General features: G+C 33.9%; 3 protein-coding genes across 4 annotated transcripts in view; all 3 read left to right on the top strand.

The window, feature by feature from the left end:
• Nucleotides 1-18,442, top strand: part of LOC138139269 (odorant receptor Or1-like) — a 210,359-nt gene that overhangs the window by 124,314 nt on the left and 67,603 nt on the right. The gene's annotated exons all lie outside the window — the stretch shown is intronic.
• Nucleotides 1,212-4,511, top strand: LOC138138705 (odorant receptor Or1-like). The gene is made up of 3 exons (XM_069058709.1): nucleotides 1,212-2,197; nucleotides 2,247-2,346; nucleotides 4,386-4,511. The coding sequence occupies exons 1-3, from the start codon at nucleotides 1,473-1,475 to the stop codon at nucleotides 4,509-4,511; spliced, it is 951 nt and encodes a 316-aa protein (XP_068914810.1). The 5' UTR covers nucleotides 1,212-1,472.
• On the top strand, nucleotides 9,881-11,017 carry LOC138138663 (odorant receptor Or1-like). The gene is made up of 3 exons (XM_069058672.1): nucleotides 9,881-10,680; nucleotides 10,730-10,829; nucleotides 10,892-11,017. Exons 1-3 carry the CDS (start codon nucleotides 9,956-9,958, stop codon nucleotides 11,015-11,017), a joined length of 951 nt encoding a protein of 316 aa, XP_068914773.1. The 5' UTR covers nucleotides 9,881-9,955.

Here is an 18,442-nt window from a genome sequence, read left to right as displayed (position 1 = left end):
TAATTTAATGGAACCTGCTTATTATCCACCCATCTCACCAAGATAAATTAAGCGAAGAAGCAGCGGGACAATTAATAATTGATACATTAATTACACTTCAATCAATTTTTCAATAAGATGGCTTTGGGGCAGTTTTTCACCACTTCGGCATCTTTGGCCTTTGCAATGTTTCAGTGACAGCGGTGAGTTCACAAGAAAATTTTTCAAAAGAGAAAATCGTGCTAGCTGTCGTTTTGTCATTAAATGGAAGCCGGAAGTAGCGAAAGTTATTCCCTTTTGGTCCACGTGGCCTACATGCTTATAGAAATCTTATTGTACTGTTGGTTCGGAAATGAGGTGGAGATGGGGGTGAGTTGTAATTTTTTTGAATGATATTTAAATCCGTAAAGAAATGTTATGTAAAATAGCTATTTATTTTACTAATATCTTATAAGGCAAATAAGTCACGAAAGAAATGTTTAGCCACGAGAGCTTGCTCGAGTGGGCTAATTTTTCTTGAGTGCTGTTAAGGTACGAGTGTAATACATAGTTTTATCCAAGACCTCATTCTCAAATAGTTTTTAAAGTATGTATCATAAAAATCTAAAAATTTTATAGCGTTAAAGCGTAAAAGCTGGTAGCCCATGAACTGGTCGCCATGGGGTTGTTATTTTGCAAAAAAAAAAACTGCTTCTGCACTATAATTATAAAAACAGTTTAATTATGGGTTCATAAGTCCACTAGTGTTTTATAGACCTCATAATTGATGTATTCAAAATCAGCATTATTATTACTTCATAATAAACAGGTGTTGGATAATATATTATATATTTTTTTTTGCCTCTGTCAGAATTTGACAATGTTCTCCTGTGTGAACTTGTCAAAAGGAATCATCAAGCTAATTTTAAAGATTTTAAGCGATTTGAAGTCTTTGTGGCTTACTCATGCCAAAAAAGCCTAATTTAGAGACTGGTTAAATAAACTACTATTATTTCAAATGATTTAGTCTCTTCATTATCTTAACGAAAAAAGATTTTTTTTCTCGTCTGTCACTCATGATTTTGTTATTGCTCGTCTGCAACTCGTGCTTGTTTCAACAATAACAAAACGGTTTCTTAGCTCAGAAATGTTTTAGAATTCATATACTAGGTACTAAGATACTTAATAAAAATCTTAAACAATCTTCAAGCATCATTTAAAATTAAAAATAAAAAGAGATCATTATTTAAAAAAAAGAAGACATTAGCCGCTTTTAGTTAGTTATATTTTGTTATTCCAGGAGATTTGAAATGATTCCTGTTTCAAGATCAATATTTTTTCGTAAAATTTAGACGTTCAGTGTTTATCGATGATCGATAACTTCCAATTAATCTTTTTCTAAAATCTGCGCAAGACCAGATACACCATTTATAAAACTGTTAAGTCGGAGATAACACAGTCACTCGAACATCGTCAAATCCAGACGACAAATCCTTTCTTTAAGTTTGATCGAGATGCAAAAATTCAAGTGGAAATCAGCATTAAGTGTGAACATCTGGTTCCTGAGACTGGTAGGACTTTGGCCTGGCGCTGAGCTGTACAAACTGAACAACTACACATTCTATATGATTTTCGTCTTTCTCTTCTACAACAGTCATCTTTTTTTTCAAACGGCAAACGTCCTCACAGCGTACCGCAACCTCCAAACTCTCACCACCATAATTTTCTCGATGTTCTCAAAACTGTTGACATGTGTCAAAATGCTGATCTTCATACGCAAAAGCGGGATACTGCACCAGTTGATGTTGCAAATTGAAAGTGAAGAGCTTCAACCCAAAAATAACCAACAATTGGCCATGGTTCGACCGTTGTTTAAAGCGTGGAAGATAATGTATTTCATGTTCTGTGTTCCGGTGCTCTGCATCGTAGTTTTTCGCACTATTTTTCCGATTCTCGATGGTACCGTGAAAAACTACAGATTGCCGTTTCCCGCTTGGTACCCGTACGACTACAAGAAAACACCATTTTACCAAATCACTTATCTCCATCAAGTGATCTGTGTTTGGATTTCGGGTATTGTGACTGTGAACATGGACATGTTCATTGCTGCTCTCATGGTGTACATTTGTACCCAATGTATCATCTTAAGTGATAACATAAGAAGTCTTAGAAATTGTGGAGACGGAGAGTTCAATAAAAAACTAGTCGATTGTATTGAACACCACAAGAAAATCGTTAGGTACGAGGAACACTCAAACCAGTTCGATTTAAGAATGAGACAGTTTTAGATTTGCCAAAGAGTGTAACACTTTCTTCAATGAGATTGTCTTGGGGCAATTCGTTGCCAGTTCGCTGACTTTGAGTCTAGCTTTGTTCCAAATGACTCTGGTGAGTTAAAATTAATGCTAAAAATACGTTATTTATTGTGACGGTCATTTAACGAAATTCAGGGGGAACCGCTGAGTCTTGAATGGTTTTCTATTATGAACTACGTGAGCGGAGCTTGTGTCGAAACTTTACAGTACTGTTGGTTTGGACAAGAGGTCGAAGCAAGGGTGAGTCAACACCATTTCTAGATCGACATAATTACAAAATATCAAAACCTTAAAAAGAGGCAGCAAAATTGATAGAATCATTGAAAATATTTTGAGTGCAACCCGGCGCCTCCACCATTCTTAACCAGGTTTAAATGTCAACTAAGTATATTTTCTAATATTTTAGCGAATTTGGTGATTAGAAAAATAAAAATACTGAACAAATTAATTGTGCCGAAACTGTTCTACGGTTCCAACAATTAAGCCAAACCTGTTAATTACATCGAAAAATTATCGGACAACAAAGTTATTATTATAATTTCCAAAATCACTCGACTGTGCTCTAGAATAAGAATGATTAACCAAAAATGAGGACATTCAATATATTTTTTAACGTCCGTCAAAAAAAGTTTTTTTCATTCACTTGCGTTTATAAAATCTGTGATTTTTGAATCGGACAAGAAGCGTTAAAAAAATTGCCATAGCGGTTCATTTTTACACGCATTTTGCGTTAAAAAAAGTGCCGTAGCGTGTCATTTTTTAAAGCAATTGTAAAATTTTTCATTCATAATTAGTAGTTTTTTTAACGAGTTCGTATGTAAATTGGGATTTTTTTTAGCATGAGTGGGCCACGGGTTCACACAGGGAAAATTTTCAAATTTTGGGAGTGTCGAAAAAATTGTTATCTAAACTTACCGGCGCGCCAAAAAATTTTTGTATGCAACTCGTTAGTAAAGTATCGTTTTTTTACTCGGCGGATTTACGCACTCACTGCGCTCGTGCGGCAAATTTTCCTTCTTGTAAAAAAAGTATTACTTTACTCTCTTGTTGCATAAATTACTATTAATGACGCTCTCAGAATGTCTTTAATTTAGTTTTTTGAATACAAGGATTGAAAATGTCAACTGGCAAATCTATGGATACCCTCAATAATAGCAGATTATATCATAAAGAGTAGAAGTGAGTCTTTTTGTGCTAAGTCTAAAAGATCAAAGACTGAGACGAAGTCGAAGTCGCTAACTGGGCGAAGCACAAACAGACCTTCTACTCTAAATGATATACTCGTAGAGTATTTTATCTATTTAGTGGATGACAAATGAAAAATCGGACATGAACTCATTTATTTTTTTCCTACAGTTACACTAAAATTACAATTTTCAAATTTTAAGGCAACAATATGTAAATCATGCACAGCCGGTGAGTATGATGCGATTAGATCTTCAATTTTCTATAAAGTTTGCCGTAATCTACGTCAATTCTGCAGCGGTGCAATGCATGTCGTCTTTAAAAAAATCACTTCGGTGCCTCCACCATTTTTTAAAATAGTTTCTTCGATTACTACTATAGCGTGATAGTTTCTTGCATTAGATTCATCATAAGTAATTCTGAAAACCCGGGATCTTAATTTTATAAAAAAATACCAGCGATCCAATCATTTTTCAAAAACATATAAGTAGACATTTTCCATGATTCGGCTCTTGGCACTCATTCATGGCATTCATGGAGTTTTCTGCAGTTCTGCAGATTCATAACACTTCACTCTATGAAACCCACTTTTCAGATTAGACCTATCATAAGTGGTAAAGGAGTTATAGTAATTTTTATGATAAGAAATTACCTGGCGCCTCCACCAATTTTGCGAAAATTAAAAATGCAGTTTTACTTTCTGTCTTCTCTTAGCTGTCTCAGCTAAGACTTTTGAGCCTAATATCTCGGTTTTTTATGAAATCGTTATTGATTCAACATTTTCAAAAGGCATGTAAAAATTACGGTTTTAAGACTTGGGTGATTGCATTAATGGGATTTTATTCTTCACCGTCTAAAATATCTGCACTTTAAATTTCACAAAACTCCGCTGGAAAATAATTGTGACGAGAATTCAATGAAATTCAGGTGGAACCGTTGAGCATTGAATGCTTTCCTCTTATGAGCTACGTGAGCGGAGCTTGTGTGGAAACTTTTCAGTACTGTTGGTTCGGACAAGAGGTCGAAGCAAGGGTGAATCAACAATATATCTAAATTGACTACAATATTTACTACACGATTACAAAACATAGCAACAGATTAAAGAGGAGCAGTGAAATTGACAGAATCATTGAAAAATATTTTGAGTTTTGACCCGGCGCCTCCACCATTCTTGGCCAGCTTTAAATGTCAGCTAGAATATTTTTTAACATTAGCGGATTTGGTGTGTTCATGTTTGAGACACTATAAAAATAAAAATACTGAATTAATTAATTGTGCAGGAACTGTTCTGCGGTTCCAGCAAACTAAGCCAAACTTGTTTATCTATCATACATTGAAAATTAATTGGACATGGTTTCGAAGCATCAAACTTGTTATCAGAATTTCCAAAAGCGCTGGATGATTAACCAAAAGTGAAAGACATTCAGTATATTTAAGGACACTGTCAGAATCTCTTTCATTCTGTTTTTTAAGTACTGGCAAATCTATCGCCTTTCATTAAAAAATATCATCTTTTTATAAACATAAATAGTAATTAAAAAATGATGTTAAAAAATTGAAGGTGGAAATAAAAGTTTGTATGCAACTCGCTTAGCAATTCATTTTTACTGGGCTCACTGGATTATGGAGACTCGCTTCTTGGTCGTTCGTCCCACAACTTTCAGCTCGCCTGTAAAGATTAATTTACTAACTGCGTCACATAAATAACAAAATAACTATCTAAAAAAAAATCCCGGCGATCCACTCATTTTTCGAAACTTATAAGACACTTCTCGTAATTCTGCTATTGGCGCTACCTTCATGGAATTCTTTGCACTAGATTCATCACACTTCAGTCTATGAAACACACTTTTCAGATTAGCTTTCTTATAGGCAGTAAAAAAATAATAATAATGGTTATGTTAAAAAAATACCTGGCACCTCCACCGATTTTGCGAAAATTAAAAATGCATTCTTATTCTTTTTATATTATTTACTACTATGCAGTACTGGAGATACAGTTTATCGCATTCGATGAATAACGGAATTATTGCTATTTTAATTTAAAATAATTCCTAGCGCCTCCACCATTTTCACCAAATATAAAAATGCATTTTTTGACCTCCTCAACTCTAAATGACATGTTTACACATTGTGAACAGCTAGGGTATCTTGATTTTTACACACTAACCAAACTATCTGTAATTTTACCGCACGGAGTGTGTAAAATAACAAATTTCAAATTTGAGAAAACAAGTAATGGGCCGTCGGCCAAAAAGATTAATGCGGTAGGCATTTTACATCGCTCGGTTTTAGTTAAAACACTCCCGCTGCGCGGTCGCGTTTCAATCTAAAAACCTCTAGCTGTAAAATATAGCCTACCGCATATGTAATGTAAATAACTATTCCTTCACTGTTATTAAGGATAACGTCGAGAACTGTTTTGCATTCTGCAATTAGATCAAACAAGTACAGTTTTTAAATTTGACCTAGACGGAACGTAATAAATCCTTATTTATATTTAAAAGTATTCGTAACACTTTCTCCTTTCTATTTCTATGAAATATTTAAATGCAGATTTCAGACTTGCGGTCATACGGTTTTATCCTAATAATGCTGACAGTAAATGTTTAAAGTATGACCAAATAACTTTTAATTGTGAGACGTCTTAGTCGGGATCGGCGCGCAAGAAAAAGAAGAGCGGTAAAAAATGAAGCGCTGCGGATTGGACAGGAAGGAGAGGAGAGTTGCGTAATGGGTCGGTTTGCCGGATTTGGGGATTGAAAAAGAAGCAAAGGTACGGTTGTCAGTCAGAATTGGGTGAAGGAGCAAGTGAAGCGAAGAGATGGACAAAAACAGAGGAAGGTATTTGGGTGGTTCTAGTTTTGTGAAAAGCGTGAATGTAATGTGGCGACAAATCGAAGGCTTGATTGTCAGGCAGGTAAGAATGAAAAAGCTGAGTAAAAAAGAAAAATCGAAGGTAAAAGAAGTCGACAAAGTGGGAAAGAAAAATGGTAAAAGTTTAAATGGCTGGGACAACAAAAAGAAATAAAGAGAGTTGCTTCAGACAACAGATAAAAATGTAAGAAGAAACTAAAATCAAAAAGAGTTTGTTTATTTTATTTAGAATGCACCGGTTAAAGGCACAACAAGAAAACGAAACGTAAAGATTTGTTAAGAACAACTGAGGCAATGGCTGCAATGACTTCAATAGCTAAAGATTCTACTTCAAATTGTGGGCACTATACACATGGAGTAAGAAGTTAATGACTTCGGAAAATTTTTGCGAGCTTACGAATGCTTTTGTTGTTATGAAAATAAGCACGAGTCGCAGAGTAGTACTTTATTTCCGAACAAGAACAACGTATGATTAAAAAATGAGGAAAAATTTATGGAAACCGATCCACACGCACGTGGGAGATTGTACAAGAAAATCGCACGTCAAGTAATTATTTGAGAGGATAATTTTTTGTAAAATTAATATAAACCTGCAATGCTCTAATTTTTGTGAAAAAATGTTTTAGCCAATGACAAGAAAAAACCCAATTGCCTAAGAATGCCCAAAAATTCTTGTAATATAATCCCCAATGAAAAATTCTCTGAATAACAATTTTAGAAAAGTTTCAATCTGGACCGATTTGTGATAAATAATTACTATGATTGCGTTCATAAAATATGTGATTTTTGAATCGGTCAAGAAGCGTTAAAAAAAGTGCCATAGTGGTTCATTTTTGCACACATTTTGCGTTAAAAAAATGCCGTAGCGTGTCCTTTTTAACGCAATTATAAAATTTTTCATTCATAATTAGAAGTTTTTTTAACGAGTTCGTATGTAAATTGCGATTTTTTTGGTAGTAAAACAAGCGTTTTAAAGGTCCACAGGTTCACATAGGAAAAAATTTTCAAATTTTGAGTGTCGAAAAAATTGTTATCTAAACTTACCGGCGCCAAAAACATGTTGTATGCAACTCGTTAATAAAGTATCTTTTTTTTACTCGGCGGATTTGGGCACTCGCTGTGCTCGTGCGGCAAATTTTCCTTCTCGTCAAAAAAAGTATTACTTTACTCACTTGTTGCAAAAATAACTATTTTATATTTGCTCACATGAAATAATAATGCAGATACGAATGTCATAATTATTACATTTTAAAAATCCCAGCGCCTCCACCATTTTTACAAAATATAAAAATACACTTTTCTCGACTACTGCTAGAGGCTTTATTAAGCGCTTTTTTTTAAATTAATTTAATACAAAAGATTACGGACATATTGTTACATTTACTGAAGAAAATTAATAATACAGTTTTCACCATTGAATTCGTTGCAACTAGATCTAGACGCTGCAGCAGCTTTTCTATATTTGATCTAGAGCAAACGGTAACTAAATATTAGAAGTTTAATTTTATTTTTTAAATACTAAATACACAGTTTTAATTTAAAAAACGATATTCTCCAAAGTGTGGTAAAATAGATTAAAAAAGACAACATCCAGAAAACATTTCACTCACATGTATTTCCATATACATTAAGAATTTTTCCAATTAATTATTTGTAATCTGAATTAATTAATATTTACAGGTAGTGTAGTACATAGTTCGTGACATTTTGTTCTCTATAATTTACAAAAAAAATGTTTCCAAAATATACAGTGCAGATCATCCAACTGATCGAAGCTAAGAAATAACTGATTTAAAATTGCTATCGGCGCATCCAATATTTTTATTAAAACCTTTTGGATTAGGGTCCAACATAAGAAAATGTATTTCTTTTCGATTCACTTTCCATTGAAACTATCAAAAACACCAATGAAATAACTTTCCAATCTGTCCCGCAATTTCCTCTTTCTCAATGTATTGTACTTCTTTCCACGTGCATTTCTTGTCTGTCAAGGTTCATTTTTTGACTGTGTTATGCAGTTGCATGATTAGTGCTTTATTTAAATTACACCAACTTGAATTTCTCCCACCAAGAAATTTTGCTCTTGCGTTGTTAAAAAAAAAATAAACCTAAAATAAACATATTAGTAAATAAACAGAATATCTTTACTTTCCTCTTCCACCGAATTACTTTAATACTTGCTACATTACTCTCTCACACAATTATGTGTGTCCTTGACTTGTTGCCTGAACATACTGAAATAATCTTGAAAAAAAATTAAAATTATTATTAATTAATGTCTCTCGTCGTTTGTAGCCTTCAATTAGAATTTTCATTAATTATAACAACTCTTTTGTTCTCTTTTTCCGATGAGGCGGCCACGAGAAATAGTTTTCTCCAAAATAGGGAAAATTATTGAGTTTTTACGATTAAACCAGTCATTAATTTAATGGAACCTGCTTATTATCCACCCATCTCACCAAGATAAATTAAGCGAAGAAGCAGCGGGACAATTAATAATTGATACATTAATTACACTTCAATCAATTTTTCAATAAGATGGCTTTGGGGCAGTTTTTCACCACTTCGGCATCTTTGGCCTTGGCAATGTTTCAGTGACAGCGGTGAGTTCACAAGAAAATTTTTCAAAAGAGAAAATTGTGCTAGCTGTCGTTTTGTCATTAAATGGAAGCCGGAAACAGTGAAAGTTATTCCCTTTTGGTCCACGTGGCCTACATGTTTGTAGAAATTTTATTGTACTGTTGGTTCCGAAATGAGGTGGAGATGGGGGTGAGTTGTGATTTTTTTGAATGATATTTAAATCTGTAAAGAAATGTTATGTAAGATAGCTATTTATTATACTAGTGTCTTATAAGGCAAATAAGTCACGAAAGAAATATTTAGCTACGAGATCTTGTTCGAGTGGGCTAATTTTTCTTGAGTGCTGTTACGATACCAGTGTAATTCGTAGTTTTATCCAAGACCTCATTCTCAAATAGTTTTTAAGGTATAATAAAAATCTAAAAATTTTATAGTGTTAAAAGCTGGTAGCTTATGAACTGGTTGCCATGGGGTTGTTATTTTGCAAAAAAACTGCTTCTGCACTATAATTATAAAAACAGTTTAATTATGGGTTCATAAGTCCACTAGTGTTTTATAGACCTCATAATATATGTATCCAAAATCGGCGTTATTATTACTTCATAATAAAGAGGTGTTCGATAATATATATATTTTTTGATCGACTCGTCAGAATTTGACATTTTGACAATTTGAAATTTTTTAGAATTCATACATATACTAGGTAAGATACTTTATAAAAATCTTAAACAATCTTCAACCATCATTTAAAATTAAAAACAAAAAGATCTCATTATTTAAAAAAAAGACATTTGCCGCTTTTAGCTAGCTATATTTTGTTATTACAAGAGATTTTAATGATTTCTGTTTCATGATCAATATTTTTAAGTAAAATTTAGACGTTCAGTGTTTATCGATGATCGATAACTTCCAATTAATCTTTTTGTAAAATCTGCGCAAGACCAGATACACCATTTATAAAACTGCTAAGTCGCAGATAACACAGTCACTCGAACATCGTCAAATCCAGACGACAAATCCTTTCTTTAAGTTTGATCGAGATGAAAAAATTCAAGTGGAAATCAGCATTAAGTGTGAACATCTGGTTCCTGAGACTGGTAGGACTTTGGCCTGGTGCTGAGCTGTACAAACTGAGCAACTACACATTCTATATGATTTTCGTCTTTCTCTTCTACAACAGTCATCTTTTTTTTCAAACGGCAAACGTCCTCACAGCCTACCGCAACCTCCAAACTCTCACCACCATAATTTTCTCGATGTTCTCAAAACTGTTGACATGTGTCAAAATGCTGATCTTCATACGCAAAAGCGGGACATTGCAGCGGTTGATGTTGCAAATTGAAAGTGAAGAGCTTCAACCCAAAAATAACCAACAATTGTCCATGGTTCGACCGTTGTTTAAAGCGTGGAAGATAATGTATTTCATGTTCTGTGTTCCGGTGCTCTGCATCGTAGTTTTTCGCACTATTTTTCCGATTCTCGATGGTACCGTGAAAAACTACAGATTGCCGTTTCCCGCTTGGTATCCGTACGACTACAAGAAAACACCATTTTACCAAATCACTTATCTCCATCAAGTGATCTGTGTTTGGATTTCGGGTATTGTGACTGTGAACATGGACATGTTCATTGCTGCTCTCATGGTGTACATTTGTATCCAATGTATCATCTTAAGTGATAACATGAGAAATCTTAAAAATTGTGGAGACAGAGAGTTCAATAAAAAACTAGTCGATTGTATTGAACACCACAAGAAAATTGTTAAGTACGAGGATGACTCAAACCAGTTCGATTTAAAAATGAGACAGTTTTAGATTTGCCAAAGAATGTAACACTTTCTTCAATGAGATTGTCTTGGGGCAATTCGTTGCCAGTTCGCTGACTTTGAGTCTAGCTTTGTTCCAAATGACTCTGGTGAGTTAAAATCAATGCTAAAAATACGTTATTTATTGTGACGGTCATTTAACGAAATTCAGGTGGAACCGCTGAGTCTTGAATGGTTTTCTATTATGAACTACGTGAGCGGAGCTTGTGTCGAAACTTTACAGTACTGTTGGTTTGGACAAGAGGTCGAAGCAAGGGTGAGTCAACACGATTTCTAAATCGACCACAATAGTTACTGCATAATTACAAAATATCAAAACCTTAAAAAGGGGCAGCAAAATTGACAGATTCATTGAAAATATTTTGAGTGCAACCCGGCGCCTCCACCATTCTTAACCAGTTTTTTTTTTACATTTTAGCGGATTTGGTGATTAGAAAAATAAAAATACTGAACAAATTTGTTATTATAATTTCCAAAATCACTCGACTGTGGTCTAGAATAAGAATGATTAACTAGAAATGAGGCGATTCAATATATTTAATAACGCTCTCAGAATGTCTTTAATTTAGTTTTTTGAATACAAGTATTGAAAATGTCAACTGGCAAATCTATCGATACCGTCAATAGTAGCAGATTATGTCATAAAGAGTAAAAGTGAGTCTTTTTGTGCTAAGCCTAAAGATCAAAGACCGAGACGAAGTTGAGATTGGCAACTGGGCGAAGCACAAAAACACCTTCTACCCTGAATGATGTACTCGTATACTATTTTATCTATTTAGTGGATGACAAATGAAAAATCGGACTCATTTATTTTTTTCCTACAGTTACATTACAATTACAATTTTCAAATTTTAAGGCAACAGTATGTAAATCAAACACAGCCGGTGACTATGGTGCGATTAGATCTCCAATTCTCTATAAAGTTTGCCGTGATCTACGTCAATTCTGCAGCAGTGCAATACATTTCGTCTTTAAAAAAATTATTTCGGTGCCTCCACCATTTTTTAAAACAGTTTATTCGATTACTACTATAGCGTAATAGTTTCTTGCATTAGATTTATCATAAGTAATTCTGAAAACCAGAGATCTTAATTTTATAAAAAAAATACCAGCGATCCAATCATTTTTCGAAAACATGTGAGTAGACATTTTCCATGATTCGGCTCTTGGCGATACATTCATGGAGTTCTGCAGATTCATAACACTTCACTCTATGAAACCCACTTTTCAGATTAGATCTGTCATAGGTGGTAAAGAAGTTATAGTAATTTTTATGATAAGAAATTACCTGGCGCCTCTACCAATTTTGCCAAAATTAAAAATGCAGTTTTATTTTTTTTATTATATAGGCTGTCTCAGCTAAGACTTTTGAGCCTAATATCTCGTTTTTTTATGAAATTTAAATGCAGATATTTTAGACCGTGAAGGTTCAAATAGTAATAATAAAATTACCTCAAGTTAAAAAATGTAATTTTAACACATGTTTCCGTTACCGAAAATTATGCGCCATTATTATTAGATTGTTAAATATTAAAAAATAGGGGTCTACACAAACAGTTAAGTAAATCAGTTGTCTGATTCAACGAAAAGATTAGATTTTGTCGTTAAAAATTTTATGTAAAATTTGAATGTATTTGAGCAGTTACCTTTTGAAACAATTGATGATTAATTGCCAAGCAACATTTTGTACACCCTTTAAAGTCTGTCAAAATTGGGCGCGCTTTATTAGAAACGTCAAATTGTGAAAATTTATTAAAAATACTCTAAAAATAGACTACAGCGGCAGGAATGTCAATATTGTTGACACAGTTCGTCTTTTCGTGGAACACTATCCAAATGTAGGCTTTACAAAATGTAAGGTTAAGAAAGTCGTCAATTTATTTGAAGACACAGGAATCCTACGTGAACTAAATTACCTTGCTAAAATATTCCGATCGTGTTTTAGTCCTTCATGGAAGAATTAAAGCATCCAGTATAATAAATTACCTCCAAATGTTGTCTTTAACTTTGTAAGTGTTTGTAAGGTTAGCAAGACAAACGTCAAATATGTCACCTGCACTTCTGCGAAAAGGGATGACGAAAACTCTGCAAAATTGCGCGTTTGTTTCATACGCGTCTACGTTTTTGCATTTGCAGCCACGTTTAACACGGTTTTTTGCTTTTTTCTTGCAAACCAGACGTCTTTCAAGGACGAGTTTTTCCTTACAGCATTTTTTATTGGCGGTCAATTTTTTATGTAAATCGTCATTGATTCAACATTTTAAAAAGGCATGTAAAAATTACGTTTTTAAGACTTGGGTGATTGCATTAATGGGATTTTATTCTTCACCGTCTAAAATATCTGCATTTTAAATTTCACAAAAATACGTTGGAAAATAACTGAGTTGTTAGGCTCGAAAATCTTAGCTGAGACACCCTGTATAATATTATTTATTATTATTTAGTACTGGGCATGCAGAAGCATTGGATGAGTAACGGAGATATTGTTATTTTAATTTAAAATAATTCCTAGTGCTTCCATCATTTTCACAAAAAAATTAATACAATTGTCCCGGCAACTGTTCGAGATCGAGTCATCTAGTTTTTTTGCATTCGGTGCAGCATAAAAATAGCTATTAACATAACGAGATAATATGCGAGGATGTTGCCAGGTGACGAGGCGATTAGCCGAGTCACCTGCACAACTTCCGAGCGTTGTTTAAATCCCATAACATTTGAGTTATATTTCAAGCTTTATCGTATCATTGTATCTAATGTATTATGAGCGCGTAACTAATGTATTATTATGAGTAACTAACGTATAAAGTAACTAAGAAAGCTGAGTTATTCGAATATTATGGACTTCATAATTAATTATCAATAAATGTGTCACATTAAGTGATTATAGTCGTTATAGATACGATAAAATCTATAAAACGCAGTTTTTGGAAACGATGAAACTTGAGCGATATATTGATACCATCATGTTTACTTTAAAAAATATCCTGGCGCCTCCACCATTTTCACCAAATATAAAAATCCATTTTCCTTCACTATTATTAAAGATAACGTTGGGAATTGTTTTACAGTCGATTTGTCACAATTGGAAGCCTAGCAAATGCAGTTTTTAAATTTGACCTAGGTCAAACGATACGTAACATATCCGTGTTTATATTTAAACTTCCTCCTTTCTATAAAATATTTAAATGCAGATTTCAGAACTACAGTCATACGATTTTACTCTAATAATGCTACGAGTATCTCAACTGCTTTAAAACACGACAAAATAACTTTTAATTATTATTGGAATTGTGTTGGCACACTTTTAACATTTTTCAGATATATTTTTTCAAGAACGAATTGGATGAAACTTTCTTTCATAACCAACTACTGAATCTTTTTATATATTTATTTAATATCAGAAATTGTTTACAAAACTTGTGAACTTGGTAAACACCAAAGTAAATTAACCATGTACGTGCTATAGCGTCGAAATGGAAATTACTTGAGGTAAATTATTTCCCTGAAAAAAATTAGAATCGCAGTTTTTACTTCTGTATATTTCCTCTTCTGAATATTTAGAGTACATTTTTCCACACAAATTCTACCTGTGGATGTCAACGTAGATTTTTATTTCTGCAACACTGTTCAACACCAGTCCTGAAATAACACTTCAAATAAATTCACTTAAACAACACTCTCTTTTCATCAACATTTTCTTGAAGAAAAAATACAAATGCATCTTTACTTTGCACATCATTGAGAAAAAGTGACAGCGCTGTCCGAACCAACGATAAAATAAACAACCCAAAAATTGAAAAACACTAAAAAATTAATCTTTAGGACTCTCGCAACCCTCAATTAATTTTACGATTACCCGAACGAAACCACTTATTATCTACTCCGTTCTTTCTCCAGCAGCAAACAATCTGTTATTTTTCGTGAGAATGCGTCCAGATGGACCGCTCCATTTTTACAAAACGCAACATCCACTTTCTACCCCCTAATTACCATCGTAATTAATTAGATAGAACCAATCTCTTGCTCGTTTCTACCAAACCACAACTCATAAAACATTAAAATGTCTCCAAGTATTTTTACCCGTTGGAGAGATCCCAGTGTCTTAGTCTCGCTTGTACTGTTCGACAATAATGGAAAACTTCCGGTGGAAAGACACAGTCAGAGTGAACATCCTCGTGCTGAAACTCGTAGGGTTGTGGCCCAGAGGAACCGGAAAGTACCAATTCGACTTTTACACTTTGTACTCCGCCATTTTGTTGTTGTTGTTCATGGCCATGCACACGGTGGTCCTCACGGGGACTCTCTTCGCGGTGTACACAGACCTGGAAGCTGTGACAGAAGTGATATTCAGGTACGGTCTCGAGACTTTGCTCCTGTTCAAAGCTTACTGCTTCGTCCGAAACATGAGCGTGATCAAAGAGATCATGGCCGAGATGAAGTGCGAGCTTTTCCAGCCGAAGAGCTTAGAGCAGGTCGCTCTAGTCAGACCGGGCTTGAAAGAGTGGACACTCACTTATACCGTGTTTTCGACGTCCATGGTCTCGAATATTTTCTTCTGGACTTTCTATCCCATTCTGGATGGTTCCGTGAAGGAGCGAAGGTTGCCGTTTTTGGCCAGATACCCCTACGATTTCAAAAAATCTCCGTTTTACGAGCTCACTTATTTGCACCAAATTGTCAGTGTGGGTTTGATGTCGGTCGCTGCCATCAATATGGACATGTTTCTGGGGGCTCTGATGACGCTCGTAGGGGCTCAGTGTAGGCTTCTCTGTGACAATTTGAGGAACATTGAGGGATGCGATTTTAGTAGAGAGTTTTTGAGGTGTGTTCGTCACCACAAGACTATACTCCGGTACGTAAAGCTCGCTATTTGAAGAAACTGTCTGATTGTGGTGTTTTGCAGTGTTGTTGATCATTTCAGTAGATTCTTTAGTTTGATAATAATGGGACAGCTGCTCACTAGTGCGATGTCGATAGGGCTGGCAATGTTTCATTTGACTTTGGTGAGTTAAAAAAAATGTCTTGGCAGTTTTGGAAGTTTTTTTGTGAGTTAGGTTGTCCCGCTGAGCAGTGAGTTTTACTCGTTGTTGTTTTACATCAATTCCATCTTGCTGCAAATTTTCCAGTATTGTTGGTTCGGAAATCAAGTGGAATCAAAGGTAAGAATTTTGTTCCGTTTTTTACGAAAAAATTCTGTATCTTTTGTCCGGCGCATCCACCATTTCTATGTTTATAAAGTTCTCCATTTTCCTACTTTTTACTATATTTAAACGTTCTCTCTGCATATTTACTTTAAATAATTATACACAAATAATTTTTAACACTTGTGTGATTGTGAAAAATTGTATTTGTTGCTTATAACGACTACAAAATTAAAAACTAGTTCGTAATAGTTTACAAAATAATTTTCGAGACAACACTATACTAGAGAATATTCGATATTAAATTAACGTGGTTTGTTTTACTATTAATCTGTTTTTTTTTTTTGGACAATCACTCTATTTGTTAACACACCAGATTAATAATTGGCTCTCCAGAAAAAAAAATCTAAAATTCAAATCAACTTTAACCGGTCATTATTAAAGGCCGGATTTATATGCATTTGCATATTTTTTTGCTAAACAGCTTCGGATTACTTTGAAGATTTCTTGGCGTTTCAGATGATTCTAAATAAAATAACATCATTCTTATTATGCATATTATTGCATATTTATCAATAAAAGCATATTTTACAATAAATGCATATTTATTTGCATATAACCCAGGAAAACGCACATCTGGTCTAGCCACTTCAAGAAAAGGCCGCCTTTGATATGGAAGTTGCAAAAATGTGCCGACACTGCCGACTGGTCAGGTTTATAGGTATAGTTTAGTGAGAGGGGAGCACTTGCCACCGTGTGCCGATACAATTCTGCAATAAAATGATATAATGTATGCATTGGCAATTTGGTCTAAATATGACAATTTCTCTCATAATCACGTCTTTCGTATGTTCAACAGCTTACTGGAGATATATTCTTGTTAAATAAGATTTAGTTTCCAGTGGTGGTAATTTTTTACCGTTGATTTTCAGTGTATTAAAATTGTCATTTCGAGAAATTTTGAAAATTTTTTTGTGGCGAATCGAAAATATGAGTTTTCCAAAATGCCTAAAGTGAAAGTGTGCAGAAGTCAACAAATTCGTGAATGGATATCAAAATCGGAACATATTACTGCTGGCGGGAAAGTCATTTTTTGTCAAACATGTTCCAAACACAAAAAATATTTTGTCTGACATTTTACTCCAGAAAATTTAGAAAAGTATCTTGTTTGCCATTTTAATAGTAATAAAATCAACATTGTATTGTAATTGTATTATTTTTTAATACATATAAATTAAAAAAACTTGCCTCTTTTGATTTTTTAAAGCATATTTAGGTGCATATTTTGTATACTTAAGTGCATATTTTGTGTTCTCGGAAGCATATCTTGCATGCATATTTCGACTTTTTAGTGCATATAAATCCGGCCCTTAGTCATTATGAATAATAACCGGAGATTATACATAATACCCAACAAGATTGCTTATTATAATTAATATCTTGCATTTTTTTAAATTTGCCGGCGATTATTCATAATCCCCAGTGCCCATTGGTTTTTTTTAATAAGAAATTGTAAAGTCACATCTTCCAAAAAGGTTTTATTGTTTTAAACAAGAAAATAAACCCAACATCATTTTTCTTTAAAGTGATAAAAAAAAATAAAAATTTGCGGATTCGATTGACCATTGCTCCCTTATTAAGTAGCCTATTCCCTTGTACTTTACACTGTTGGATTACTCTCATCAAGACAGTTCTTTCGTTTGCTAACTGTCACCCTGTAACTCCTGTAGTTTTTGAGAAAAATTAAGAAAACTTGAAAAAAAAATCTTACTCTGTGTTAAAATTTCCGGATTCGATTGACCATACTAAGTATCGTATTGCATTGAGCTTTACACTGTTGGATTCCCCTTGTCAAGACGCTTCTTTTGTTGTATAACAGTTACCTCGTAGCCCTCTTAGTTTTCGAGAAAAATTAAGAATACTTTTTAAAAAATCTTACTTTGTGTTGAAATTTGCGGATTCGATTGACCATTTCTCCCTTACTAAGTATCGTATTACTTTAAAATTTACACTGCTGGATTCCTGCCCATAAGACGCTTCTTTTGTTGTATAACAGTCATCCCGCAACTCTCTTAGTTTTCGAGAAAAATGAAAAAAACTCTTTGTGTTTGAATTTGCGAATTCGATTGGGCATTGCTCCCTTACTAAGTATCGTATTCCATTGAGCTTTAGACTGTTGGATTCCCTTTGTCAAGACGCTTCTTTTGTTTTATAACAGTCGCCCCGTAGCCCTCTTATTTTTCGAGAAAAATTAAGAAAACCAAAAAAAAAAATTTACTTTGTGTTTAAATTAGAGGATTCGATTGATTATTCCTCCCTTACTAAGTATCGTATTTCTTTAAAATTTACACTGCTGGATTCCTCCCCATAAGACGCTTCTTTTGTTGTATGTCAGTCACACCGCAGCTCTCTTAGTTTTCGAGAAAAATGAAAAAAACTTTTTAAAACTTTTTGTGTTTAAATTTTCTGATTCGATTGGGTATTGCTCGCTTACTAAGTATCGCATTTCATTGAGTTTTACACTGTTGGATTCCCCTCATCAAGACTCTTCTTTTGTTGTA

Source organism: Tenebrio molitor, chromosome 1, assembly GCF_963966145.1.
Source record: "Tenebrio molitor chromosome 1, icTenMoli1.1, whole genome shotgun sequence".
Classification (NCBI taxonomy): Eukaryota; Metazoa; Arthropoda; class Insecta; order Coleoptera; family Tenebrionidae; genus Tenebrio; species Tenebrio molitor.
This window is presented reverse-complemented; position numbering and strand designations above follow the sequence as displayed.

What these genes read in the sequence shown, in the direction of transcription:
- LOC138138705 (XM_069058709.1), top strand. Translation starts at nt 1,473, where the DNA reads ATGCAAAAATTCAAGTGGAAATCAGCATTAAGTGTGAACATCTGGTTC. An exon ending in CACCACAAGAAAATCGTTAG is followed by an intron (nt 2,198 to 2,246) that starts GTACGAGGAACA and finishes AGACAGTTTTAG; the next exon opens with ATTTGCCAAAGAGTGTAACA. An exon ending in CTTTGTTCCAAATGACTCTG is followed by an intron (nt 2,347 to 4,385) that starts GTGAGTTAAAAT and finishes AATGAAATTCAG; the next exon opens with GTGGAACCGTTGAGCATTGA.
- LOC138138663 (XM_069058672.1), top strand. Translation starts at nt 9,956, where the DNA reads ATGAAAAAATTCAAGTGGAAATCAGCATTAAGTGTGAACATCTGGTTC. An exon ending in CACCACAAGAAAATTGTTAA is followed by an intron (nt 10,681 to 10,729) that starts GTACGAGGATGA and finishes AGACAGTTTTAG; the next exon opens with ATTTGCCAAAGAATGTAACA. An exon ending in CTTTGTTCCAAATGACTCTG is followed by an intron (nt 10,830 to 10,891) that starts GTGAGTTAAAAT and finishes AACGAAATTCAG; the next exon opens with GTGGAACCGCTGAGTCTTGA.